At 44.2% G+C, this 11,687-nt stretch overlaps 1 protein-coding gene across 2 annotated transcripts; it reads left to right on the plus strand.

The window, feature by feature from the left end:
- Positions 1–2,025: 2,025 nt before the first annotated feature.
- On the plus strand, positions 2,026–11,221 carry ZNF329 (zinc finger protein 329). Of its 2 annotated transcripts, XM_023744680.1 has the most exons (4): positions 2,028–2,044; positions 3,531–3,657; positions 5,663–5,779; positions 9,422–11,221. In XM_023744680.1, the coding sequence occupies exon 4, from the start codon at positions 9,442–9,444 to the stop codon at positions 11,059–11,061; it is 1,620 nt and encodes a 539-aa protein (XP_023600448.1). In that variant the 5' UTR covers positions 2,028–2,044; positions 3,531–3,657; positions 5,663–5,779; positions 9,422–9,441; the 3' UTR covers positions 11,062–11,221. The 2 variants fall into 2 exon arrangements, with proteins under 2 accessions (XP_023600447.1, XP_023600448.1); XM_023744679.1 differs by lacking the exon at positions 5,663–5,779 and having other exon boundaries at positions 2,026–2,044; positions 9,422–11,220.
- Positions 11,222–11,687: the final 466 nt, after the last annotated feature.

The raw sequence follows: 11,687 nt of genomic DNA on the forward strand, positions 1-11,687 counted from the left end.
CCCCCTCCCGCCTGCAGGGTGCCCCCCTCCCGCCTGCGGGTGACCCCTCCCCACCCCCTGAACACTCTCCGCGTGCGGTCTCGGTGCGATTCCATCTGTTTTATGGCCGTTTTTGCATTTTCTCCGCCTTGGTTTTCGGGGTTCGTTTCCTTGGCTCCTCTCCCCCCAGGAGTCCATGGTGAGTTTTCCTGCAGATGGAAAAGGGGGAGCCCTGGCGCCCCCTTATGCCGACCCGTGAATGCCTCCTGTGCCTGGTCTCATAGAGAGGAGGTTCCCCCAAAATGTAGACACACTTTGAGTAACCATAGAGGCAGCGTTTAGTAAGATGCGTTTCATTTTATTTTTTTTATTTTATATATATATTTATTGCCTGAAGTATTACAGAGTATTACATATTAATTTTTTTAAATATATATTTTTATTGATTCCAGAGAGGAAGGGAGAGAGGAAAGCGAATACAAACATCGGTGATGAGAGAGAATCATGGATCGGCTGCCTCCTGCACACACACACCATGGAGCCCGCAGCCCGGGCCTGTGCCCTTGACTGGAATCGAACCCGGGACCCTTCAGTCCGCAGGTCGATGCTCTATCCACTGAGCCACACCAGCTAGGGTGCGTTTCATTTTAAAATTGTAACAGAATAAAAAATAATTGTAATAGAATCAGCTGTTAAAGTGTGTATACATTTTTTGGGGGACATGTGTATTTCTCCCTGTCATCCATTAAATCTTTTTTGGGGAGACATTTAAGTTGAGTGGCAGGTACCATCGAGCTTCCCCCTTAAATACCTCACTGCGCTTCACGTCAGTTAGAGTTCAATACTATTTTTTTAGGGGAAAAATATAATTTTTATTTTCTTTCTTTATTGATTAAGGTATTACATATGTGTCCTTATCGCCCCAGCCCCCCACTCATGCCCTCACCCCCTGGTGTCAGTGTCCATTGGTTAGGCTTATAGGTGTGCATACAAGTCCTTTGGTTGATCTCTCCTCAATAATATTTTTTAAAAAAATTTAGAGACTTATTACTATTTTAGAGAGAGAGAAGGGAGGAGAAACATTGACTTGTTGTTTCACTTATTTATGTATTCGTTGGTTGATTTGAGTTCAGTACTCTTGTTGTTTTTTTAATTTCTAGGCACAATTGATCTTCGTTGTACCACTGGATGAGTTTTGACAAATGCAACCAAACCTCAGAATTATCATCACCCGAGAAAGATCACTTATACTTGGCCAATTTATTTTATTTTTTAATATATTTTTATTGATTTTTTACAGAGAGGAAGGGAGAGGGATAGAGAGTTAGAAACATCGATGAGAGAGAAACATCCATCAGCTGCCTCCTGCACACCCCGTACTGGGGATGCGCCCGCAACCAAGATACATGCCCTTGACCAGAATTGAACCCGGGACCCTTGAGTCCGCAGGCTGACGCTCTATCCACTACCGGTCAGGGCATACTTGGCCAATTTAAAAAAGTTGGTTGTTAGGCACTTGGGCTTATGAAAATGTTTTCAGTACCAAACCTTTGTGTGGTGTATTTTCCCCCAAGTAACTTTCCTCAGTTCTGTTGCTTGTTTTCTCTCCCTTCCCAGCCCGCTTTTTAAAATTTAATTTTCCAATGACAGTTGACATTCAATGTGTTAGTTTAAGGTGTACAGCATAGTGGTTAGCCATTTACATAATTTATGAAGTGATCCCCCTGAAAAATCTAGGACCCACCTGGCACCATAACAGTGATTACAATACTATTATTATTTTAGTAATAAAGTGTTATGCACTTAATTTTTATTATCATTATTATTTTTAATCCTCATCTGAAGATAGGTTTTACTGATTTTAGAGAGAGGGGAAGGGAGGAATGAAGGGAGGTAGTAAAGGAGGGAGGGAGGAAGGGGGAGAGAGAGATGGGTTGCCTGCTCTTATGACCACAGGGATGGAACTCGAAACCTAGGGATGTGCCCTGGTCAGGAATTGAACCCAGAACCTTTCGGTGTATGGGATGATGTTCCTGCCAACTGAGCCACCTGGTCAGGACTTAAAGTAATTATTGATAGATATGTGGTCACTGACATTTCATTATATTTTTTTCTTCTTTTTCTTAAAGAAGTCCCTTTAACATTTCTTGTAACACTGGTTTGTTGGTGATGAGCGCCTGTATCTTTGTCTTGCCTGGGACCAACTTTTTATTTATTTACTTATGTATTTATTTATTAATTAAATATATTTTTTATTGATTTCAGAGAGGAAGGGAGAGGGAGAGAGAAACATCAATGTTGAGAATCACTGATGGGCTGCCTCCTGCATGCCCCCTACTGGGAACAGAGCCCCCAACACAGGCGTATGCCCTGCCCGGGTTCATATGTCAACACTCGACCTCTTAGCCACACCGACCAGGCTAACTTTTTTTTTTTTAATATATTTTATTGATTTTTTACAGAGAGGAGGGGAGAGGGATAGAGAGTCAGAAACATCGATGAGAGAGAAACATCGATCAGCTGCCTCCTGCACATCTCCCACTGGGGATGTGCCCGCAACCCAGGTACATGCCCTTGACCAGAATCGAACCCGGGACCCTTCAGTCTGCAGGCCGACGCTCCATCCACTGAGCCAAACCGGTTTCGGCAAACTTTTTATTTTGAAAAGTTGCAGGAAGCACTGGCTGTTTTGGCTCAGTGGATAGAGTGTTGGCCTGTGGACTGAAGAGTCCCGGGTTCGATTCCGATCAAGGGCACATACCTGTGTTGTGGGCTTGATCCCCTGTACGGAGCGTGTAAGAAGCAGCTGATCAATGATTTTCTCTTATCATTGATGTTTCTATCTCTCTTTCCTTCTCCCTTCCTCTCTGAAATCAATATATATATATATGAAAAGTTGCAGGAACAGTTCAATGAACACTTGTAAAACCATCCAGATTTTCAAGTTAATACTTTGCTACATAAGCTTTACCTTTTTTTCTCCCTGTCTCAAACACCCTATGTATTTTACACACATACACACTATATTTTACACACGTACACACTATTTTGCACACATACACTGTGTATTTTACACACACTATATATTTACACACGTACACACACTAAGAGGATGAAGGGTTGATTACTCACATAATGAGGCTGTCTTGGGAGAGCAGGGTATGTGCTCTCAGGATAATCCAAAATAGCCTCAGGGAGCAGGAACAGGAGACTGACTGGATGGGCTTTTATTGTGAGTAGAGAGTGGAGCTGGGATGAGGGTGGCCTCGCCTTGCTTGGGGCTGGCGTGGTTAGAACTTCCTGCCAACTCCAAGGGGAAAGCATCAGGCTTTTTTGTAAGACTTAGATGTCGGGTGGAAGGAGGTGATGGGGAGGGAATGGTGCTTGAAAGCTGACAGCCGTCAATCGTCAAAAACGGAGTCAGACTTTATCACAACTGGTAGTCAGGTGGGTGACTCTGTGAGGACAGGGCTGACGTTGGTGGCAGCAGCTTATTTCTGTTAAAGAATGCATCGTTTGAACAAGCAAACATTATCCTGTTTGGTCCACAGAGACGGCAGGAACCGTGCGATGGGCTTGTACAGCTGAGGTCTGGCAGCCATTGACGTCAAACTTTCAGGCACTGGGCCTCACGGATTTCTCCGCAGCGTCGTAGAGACGGGATAAGGCCCTTCAGAGGTGAGTGCCTGGGGAAGGAATTCTACACAATCTTGGCACAGCCTATAAAACTGTTACTTCACGAAGTCTTTTTTTTTTTTTTTTTAATATATTTTATTGATTTTTTACAGAGAGGAAGGGAGAGGAATAGAGAGATAGAAACATCAATGATGAGAGAGAAACATTGATCAGCTGCCTCCTGCACGCCCCCCACTGGGGATGTGCCCACAACCAAGGTACATGCCCTTGACCGGAATCGAACCCGGGACCCTTGAGTCCGCAGGCCGATGCTCCATCCACTGAGCCAAACCGGTTCTGGCACTTCATGAAGTCTTAACGCACCAGAATCGGGCCATGTGGGGTCTAGGCCAGTGGTTATGACCCTGGCAGACTCAACACCTGCTTTTTTTTTTTTTTTGCTACTTTTTAAAAAAAATGCAGATTTTTTGAGAGATAATTCACAAACCATTACCATTCACCATCTTAAGGTATAAAATTCAGTGGTTTTCACCATTGCCAATAACGATTTTAGAATATTTTTATCATCCCCAAAATGAAAGCTTGTGCCCATTGGCAGTCACTTCCCCTCTCCTCGAGCCCTTTCAGCCCATGGCAATCATTCATCGACTCTCTGTCTCTGTATTTGTGTGTTCTAGACATTTCATAAACATGGAAGCACAGTATGCAGTCTTTTGTGTTGGCTCCTTTTGCTTAGCATAGTATTCTCAAGGTTCATCCGCCTTTGTAGTGTGTATTGGTACTTAGTTCATTTTTTTTTAAATATATTTTATTGATTTTTTACAGAGAGGAAGGGAGAGGGAAAGAGAGTTAGAAACATCGATGAGAGAGAAACATCGACCAGCTGCCTCCTGCATACTCCCTACTGGGGATGTGCCCGCAACCCAGGTACATGCCCTTGGCCGGAATCGAACCTGGGACCCTTCAGTCCGCAGGCTGACGCTCTATCCACTGAGCCACACCGGTTAGGGCTTAGTTCATTTTTATGGATGAGTAATATTGTATGGATATACCATGTGGTGTTTATCCGTTCATCAGCTGATGGACATTTGAGTTGCTTCCACTGATATTAATGTATAATGTTCTGTGAACATTCATGTACAAGGTTTTTTGTGTGTGTTGTGTGGACATGTTTTCATTTCTCTTGGACAAGCTAGGAGTGGAACTGACTATAGAGATAGAGTGGGAGTGAAGTAGTATCTCACTGTGGTTTCAATTTGCATTTTCATGGTTAATGGTGTTGAGCATCTTTTCCAATACACAATTATGTTTATTGGCAGTTTGTATATCTTCTTTGGAGAACTGTTAATTCAGATCCTTTGCCCATTTATTAAATGGGTTATTGATCTTTTTTTTTTTTTTTTAAGAATCTTTTTAAAAATATGTGTTTTTTATGGATTTCAGAGGGAGAGAGAGAAACACTGATCGGCTGCCTCCTGCATATCCCCTAATGGGGATTGAGCTCGCAACCCACCTGAGCATGTGCCCTGACTGGGAATCAAACCAATAATTTCCTGATGTTCAACCAGCTGAGCCACACTGGCTAGGCAGATTATTGATCTTTTTATTATTGAGTTGTAAGAGTTATTTATTTACTCTGGGTACCAGTGCTTTATCAGGTATATGATCTGCAAGTATTTTATCCTCTTCTGTGGGTGTCTTTTCACTTTCTTAGTGATATTATTTGAAGCACAAAAGGTTTTAATTACCTACTTTTTTTTTTGTCACTTGTGCTTCTGATGTAAACAAATTTCTGAAGATTGACACCTGTTCTTCTTTTAGGAGTTTTAGTTTTTGATCTTAAATTTAGGCCTGCCATCCACTTTGAGGTAACTTTTGTGTAATGCTCACTTTTTATGGTCAAGTTTGTAGTGGGCCTTTTACCATCCTGAAAGGAATTTTATAGATAACATTACATATCCACATAATTAAAAAAATTCTCAAGTCATATGTGCAGGTAAAGAGTCAATGAAAGGAAAGTATTAAAATATTTGTTTCTATATTTAAGTACTTGGGCGCAGCTACCCTAGAAGACGTAGGAAGCAATCCCGTGTTGGAGACTATAGGTTTGGATTAAGAGAAACAGGACTGTCACAAATCATTGTCTTCAGTGCAGTTGAGTGAGGTGAGCCATGGGTGGATGCTGCTGGAACACTGAGTATCGGGGAAGTGGATCCAGACCGGGTGTGTGAAACAGGAAAGGAAGGATGCAGTACCTCGGTGGGGGCAGGCTCTACGTGCTTACACTAGAAGGCATCCCAGGCATCCAGGTGAACTGGGTCTTATCCTCAGGCGAGTAACCCCCTGTGTCATGACCTGGAACAGCATCAGGACAAGTTATCACAGAAAGTTCTCCAGACCTGAGGTCTCAGCATGTGCTGAGGCAACGTTCTGTGTGTAAAGAGCCTTTGATGGCCATGGGGAAGAGAGGGACAGACGGCCACAGAGAAGTGGATGGTGGATATCCGAGGACAGGGTCAGAGGATGGGGGAGAATGGGGGTGCTCACTGCCTGGCTGGGATGGCTCAGTTGGACATCATCCCATGAAATGAAAGGTTGCTGGTCAGGGCATACGCCAAGGTTGTGGGCTGCCTCCTGCACGTCCCCTGCTGGGGATCGAGCCTGAAACCAGGACATGTATCCTGACCAGGAATTGAACTGGTGACCTTTCAGTGCACTGGAGGACACTCAACCAACTGAGCCATACTGGCCAGTCCTACGGCAACATTTTATACGGTCTGTGCTGGATTTATTTAAATACACATTTATCATTTCCTTTTCTTTCCTTTTTTTTTTTTTTGCAGGGGGGTGGTGGTGGTGGTATGTTTTCCTTCTCTATTATTTTTTAAAATTCTATGTATTGATTTTAGAGAGTGAGAGAGGAAGGGAAAGAGAGAGAAACAACGATTTGCTGTTTCATTATTGATGTATTCATAGGGTGAGTCTTGTATGTGCCCTGACTGGAGATGGAACCCATGGCCTTGGCATATTGGGCCAACGCTCTAACCAACCGAGCCACCCAGCCAGGGCTTCCCTTTTGAACAATTACGTATTTGATAGTTTTTCCCTCCGCACTTTGAAAGTGACCTGCCGTTACCTGCAGGTTTCTATTTTGCTATGGAAGGGTCCGTCACGATACTTTTCATTTTTTTTTTTTAATATATTTTATTGATTTTTCACAGAGAAGAAGGGAGAGAGATAGAGAGAGTTAGAAACATCGATCAGCTGCCTCTTGCACATCCCCCGCCGGGGATGTGCCCGCAACCCAGGTACATGCCCTTGACCGGAACCGAACCCGGGACCTCTCAGTCCGCAGGCTGACGCTCTATCCACTGAGCCAAACTGGTCTCGGCACGATACTTTTCTTTAAAAAAAAAAACAAAAAACTTTGATGTATTTTTATTCTGTTATATGTGGAACTTTGTCAACTCTTTTTAAAAATATATATATATATTATTGATTTTTTACAGAGAGGAAGGGAGAGGGATAGAGAGTTAGAAACATTGATGAGAGAGAAACATCGATCAGCTGCCTCCTGCACACTCCCCACTGGGGATGTGCCCACAACCAAGGTACATGCCCTTGTCCGGAATCGAACCTGGGACCCTTCAGTCCGCAGGCCAACGCTCTATCCACTGAGCCAAACCGGTTAGGGCAATCACGATACTTTTCATTTCTTTACCAGTGGTGAGTCTTCTCCCTGCTGGTCTTTACGACTGTCACCTGGCCCTGTCGTTGTGGCTCAGTTGGTTGAACATCCATGCACCAAAAGGTCCCTGGTTCGATTCCTGGTCAGGGCACATGCCTGTGGTTTGATCTCCAGTGGTGGGCATGTAGGAGGCAGGCAATCGATGTTTCTCTTTTACATTGAAGTTTTTTTTCTCTCTTTCTCCTTCTCTCCCTCTCCCTTCCAATCTCTAAAGTCATTTTAAAAAAATTTATTGGGGACCCTTTCCCCCTCCCTACGTGGGAGTTCATTCTGTGGGACTCTTTCCCTCTCCCCATGTGGGAGTCTGTACTTGTTCTTCAATAAATTCCACCTTTGCTATAAAAAAAAAATTATTTTTTAAAAATAAAAACATGCCGAAACCGGTTTGGCTCAGTGGATAGAGCGTCGGCCTGCGGACTGAAAGGTCCCGGGTTCGATTCCGGTCAAGGGCATGTACCTGGGTTGCGGGCACATCCCCAGTGGGGGATGTGCAGGAGGCGGCTGATCGATGTTCCTCTCTCATCGATGTTTCTAACTCTCTATCTCTCTCCCTTCCTCTCTGTAAAAAATCAATAAAATATATATATATATTTTTATATATATATATATATATATATATATATATATATATATATATATAAATACATTTTTAAAAATTTAAAATGTGTCTCCTTGGTATAGAATAATGTGCACTTATGCTCGGGACTCATGCTTTCTGAGCCTGAGATGCCTGCAGGTGGATTCACTGGGTGAGAAATGTGCCCATTTTATGTTTCAGCTGCTGCTAACAGATCACCGACTGGCTGTCCACTTCCAATGCCCGCCAACTCTTCCTGCATGACCTGCCCAAGCTTTATGTTTTCATACCTTGTTTTACTTTTTATTTTTCAATTTATTTATTAATTTTAGAGAGAGGAAGAGAGAAAGAAACATTGATTTGTTGCTCTAGTTGTTTATGCATTCATTGTTTGATTCTTGTATGTGCCCTGACCGTGGATCTGACCCACAACCTTGGCATATGGGGACTACACTCTAACCAACTGAGCCACCCTGTCAGATCCCTTGTTTTACTTTTACTAGTATGAAGTGTGCATATTTTGTGTTCTTTTTTGTTGTTCATCCTCACTAAGGATATTTTTTCCATTGATTTTTAGAGAGAGTGGGAGAGGAAAAGGGGAAGAGAGAGAGAGAGAGATGGATGTGAGAAAGATACATCGATTGGTCGCCTCCCCTGCATATAACCTGACCCGGGACCAGGGATCAAGCCTGCAGTCCAGGTACATGCGCTTGACCCAGAATCGATGCACGGGCCAGTGCTCTAACCACTGCCACTGAACCACCGGTTGTGTATTTTGTGTTCTTGTAGTTGTACTTTGGTCTTGGGCAGTGTGGTTTAGAGATTGGAACATCATCCATGCACTTAAGGGCCATGGGCTTGATTCCCAGTCGGAACACATGTGAGAGGCCACTGATTGATGGCTCTCTGTCACATCAATATTCCTCTCTCTCTCTCTCTCCCACTCCTTTCCTCTCTCTCTCTAAAATCAATAAAAACATATCCTCCAGTGAGGATTAAAAAGAAGTTGCAGTAGCCCTAGCTGGCTTGGCTCAGTGGATAGAGCGTCGACCTGCGAACTGAAGAGTTCTGGGTTCGATTTTGGTCAAGGGCACATGTCCGGTTTGCAGGCTCGAACCCCAGTGCGGGGCATGCAGGAGGCAACTGGTCGATTGTTCTCTCTCATCATTGATGTTTCTCTCTCCTCCTTTCCTCTCTGAAATCAATAAAAAAATATTTTAAAAAATAAAAGTAAAATATAACTTTCCTTGTGTTTTCCCTTTAAAAAGCAAATTAAAAAACCTCTCTGTAGCTCTCTCTGACCCTGTTCTTCTCCTCTCATCCCCTGATTCTCAGTTTATCTCCCCCTTGTACAGATATGAATTTGAGAAAGAAAACAAGTAAAAGAGCACACCCACATTCCTGCCTGTCACCATTTTTTATTATTCTTGAAGACATAGCTCCATGTACTGAACTCCGTCTTTTTCCTTCTTCACTTTCAGCCTGCAACACGAGACTGAAAATGACAGCTCAGAATATTCCTGAGGAAGCACTACCGTGTGACGTGGAAATGGAAGGATTTATAAGAAAGGATCCCCATTTCACCATCGCAGCTGACAGGTGGGACTCTCAGAACTGGGAGGGACACCTGAGACAATTAGCTTTAACTCGGGAAAAGCCTGGGGCTCAGGAAGCAGTTTGTGAGTATCCTGGACTTGGGAGGCCTTTGAGTGCCAGCTCTGACCTTCCAACATCTCGGAGGATTCCTGCAACAAATGGTTTCCATGTACATGACTCAGAGGTTATGCGTTTGGATTGTGACCCAGCTTTACATGGTTCTCAGAGAAGTTGTGTAGCTACAAGAACTGGTGACAGTGTTGCCCATGAGAAAGCCTTCTGCCATTCCATGGAAGTGATTCAACAACTGGGCAGAAATCCAATGAGAGAGAAGCTCTATAAATACCCTGAAAGTGTGGAGTCTTTCAGCCATTTTACCCCTCTTGGTGAACACAAGATAACAAAGAGAGGGAAGAAACTGTATGAAGGCAAGGACTTGGGGGACATCTTTACCTTGACTTCATCTCTTAATGAAAGCAGGAGGAGTCACCCCGGGGAGAAGCTGTATAAATGTATGGAATGTGGCAAGTGCTTCAAACGGAACTCTTCTCTCATTTTGCATCACCGCACTCACACTGGAGAGAAACCTTACACATGTAACGAGTGTGGAAAATCCTTCTCCAAGAACTATAACTTGATTGTGCATCAAAGAATCCACACAGGAGAGAAGCCCTACAAATGCAGTAAGTGTGGGAAAGCCTTCAGCGATGGGTCAGCTCTGACACAACACCAGAGAATTCACACCGGGGAGAAACCTTACGAATGCCTAGAATGTGGAAAAACCTTCAACCGAAACTCATCCCTGATTTTGCATCAAAGAACTCATACGGGGGAAAAACCATACCGATGTAACGAGTGCGGGAAGCCTTTCACAGACATCTCCCACCTCACCGTGCATCTCAGGATCCACACTGGGGAGAAGCCCTATGAATGTAGCAGGTGTGGAAAGGCTTTCCGGGATGGCTCGTACCTCACCCAACACGAGAGGACTCACACCGGAGAGAAGCCCTTTGAATGTGTGGAGTGTGGAAAGTCCTTCAACCGTAACTCTCACCTCATCGTGCACCAGAAAATCCATTCTGGGGAGAAGCCCTACGAGTGTCAAGAGTGTGGGAAGACGTTCATCGAGAGTGCTTACCTCATCAGGCACCAGAGAATTCACACTGGCGAGAAGCCCTATGGCTGTGACCAGTGTCAGAAGCTTTTCAGGAACATCGCTGGCCTCATCCGGCACCAGAGGACTCATACTGGGGAGAAGCCCTACGAGTGTAGTCGGTGTGGCAAAGCCTTCAGGGACAGCTCCTGCCTGACCAAGCACCAGAGAATTCACACCAAGGAGACCCCGTACCAGTGTCCAGAGTGTGGGAAGTCCTTCAAACAGAACTCTCACCTTGCAGTACATCAGAGACTCCACAGCAGGGAGGGTCCCAGCCAGTGTCCTCAGTGTGGGAAAATGTTCAGAAGGAGCTCAGCCCTGGTCCGACATCAGAGGACACACCCTGGGGAGCAGCCCGTGGAAGCATAATGGGTGTGGGCACACTCGTTTCCTGCGTGCCCTCGGAAACCTGTGCGAGCGAGGGGTGTCTTCCAGGGTGACTCCTCCCAGTCAGTGCAAAATAATTTTTTTTTAAAATTTGAGTGATGAAATCTTTGTGTGTGTGTGTGTTTTTAATTTATTGATTTTTTTTTTTTTTTGAGAAAGAGAGAGACACTGATTTGTTGTTCCACTTAGGCATTCATTGCTTGATTCTTGTTATGTGCCCTGAACAGGAATTGAACCCGCAACCTTGGTGTATTGGGATGACGCTCTAACCAACTGAACTACCTGGCCAGGCCCAAGAATTTATTTATTTTTTTTTTTTTAAGGAATAAGTAAGTCACCTGCAATGCCCCCTCTGGGATAATCTCTGGTGGCCTTCCTTTCCTTTCCCCCATCTCCTTACGTGTACATCATTTTGCACGTATGGGGTCCCATCGCACATGTGGCTTTTAAATATAGAAACTTATTTTTAAGTGTTTCTCTTCCCTATCCAGTAAATGGAATGTGAGGCATGCCTTACCCATATTATTAAGTTGATACATTACGAACCCCTGGAGGGAACCAAGGATGGCGGTAAACGTGTCAGGCCTCAGGGACGACCGCCCTACCCT

Source organism: Myotis lucifugus, unplaced genomic scaffold (assembly GCF_000147115.1).
Source record: "Myotis lucifugus unplaced genomic scaffold, Myoluc2.0 scaffold_482, whole genome shotgun sequence".
Classification (NCBI taxonomy): domain Eukaryota; kingdom Metazoa; phylum Chordata; class Mammalia; order Chiroptera; family Vespertilionidae; genus Myotis; species Myotis lucifugus.

Bases quoted from the DNA above. Each gene is read 5' to 3' on its own strand.
- ZNF329 (XM_023744679.1), top strand. From the start codon at position 9,442: ATGACAGCTCAGAATATTCCTGAGGAAGCACTACCGTGTGACGTGGAA.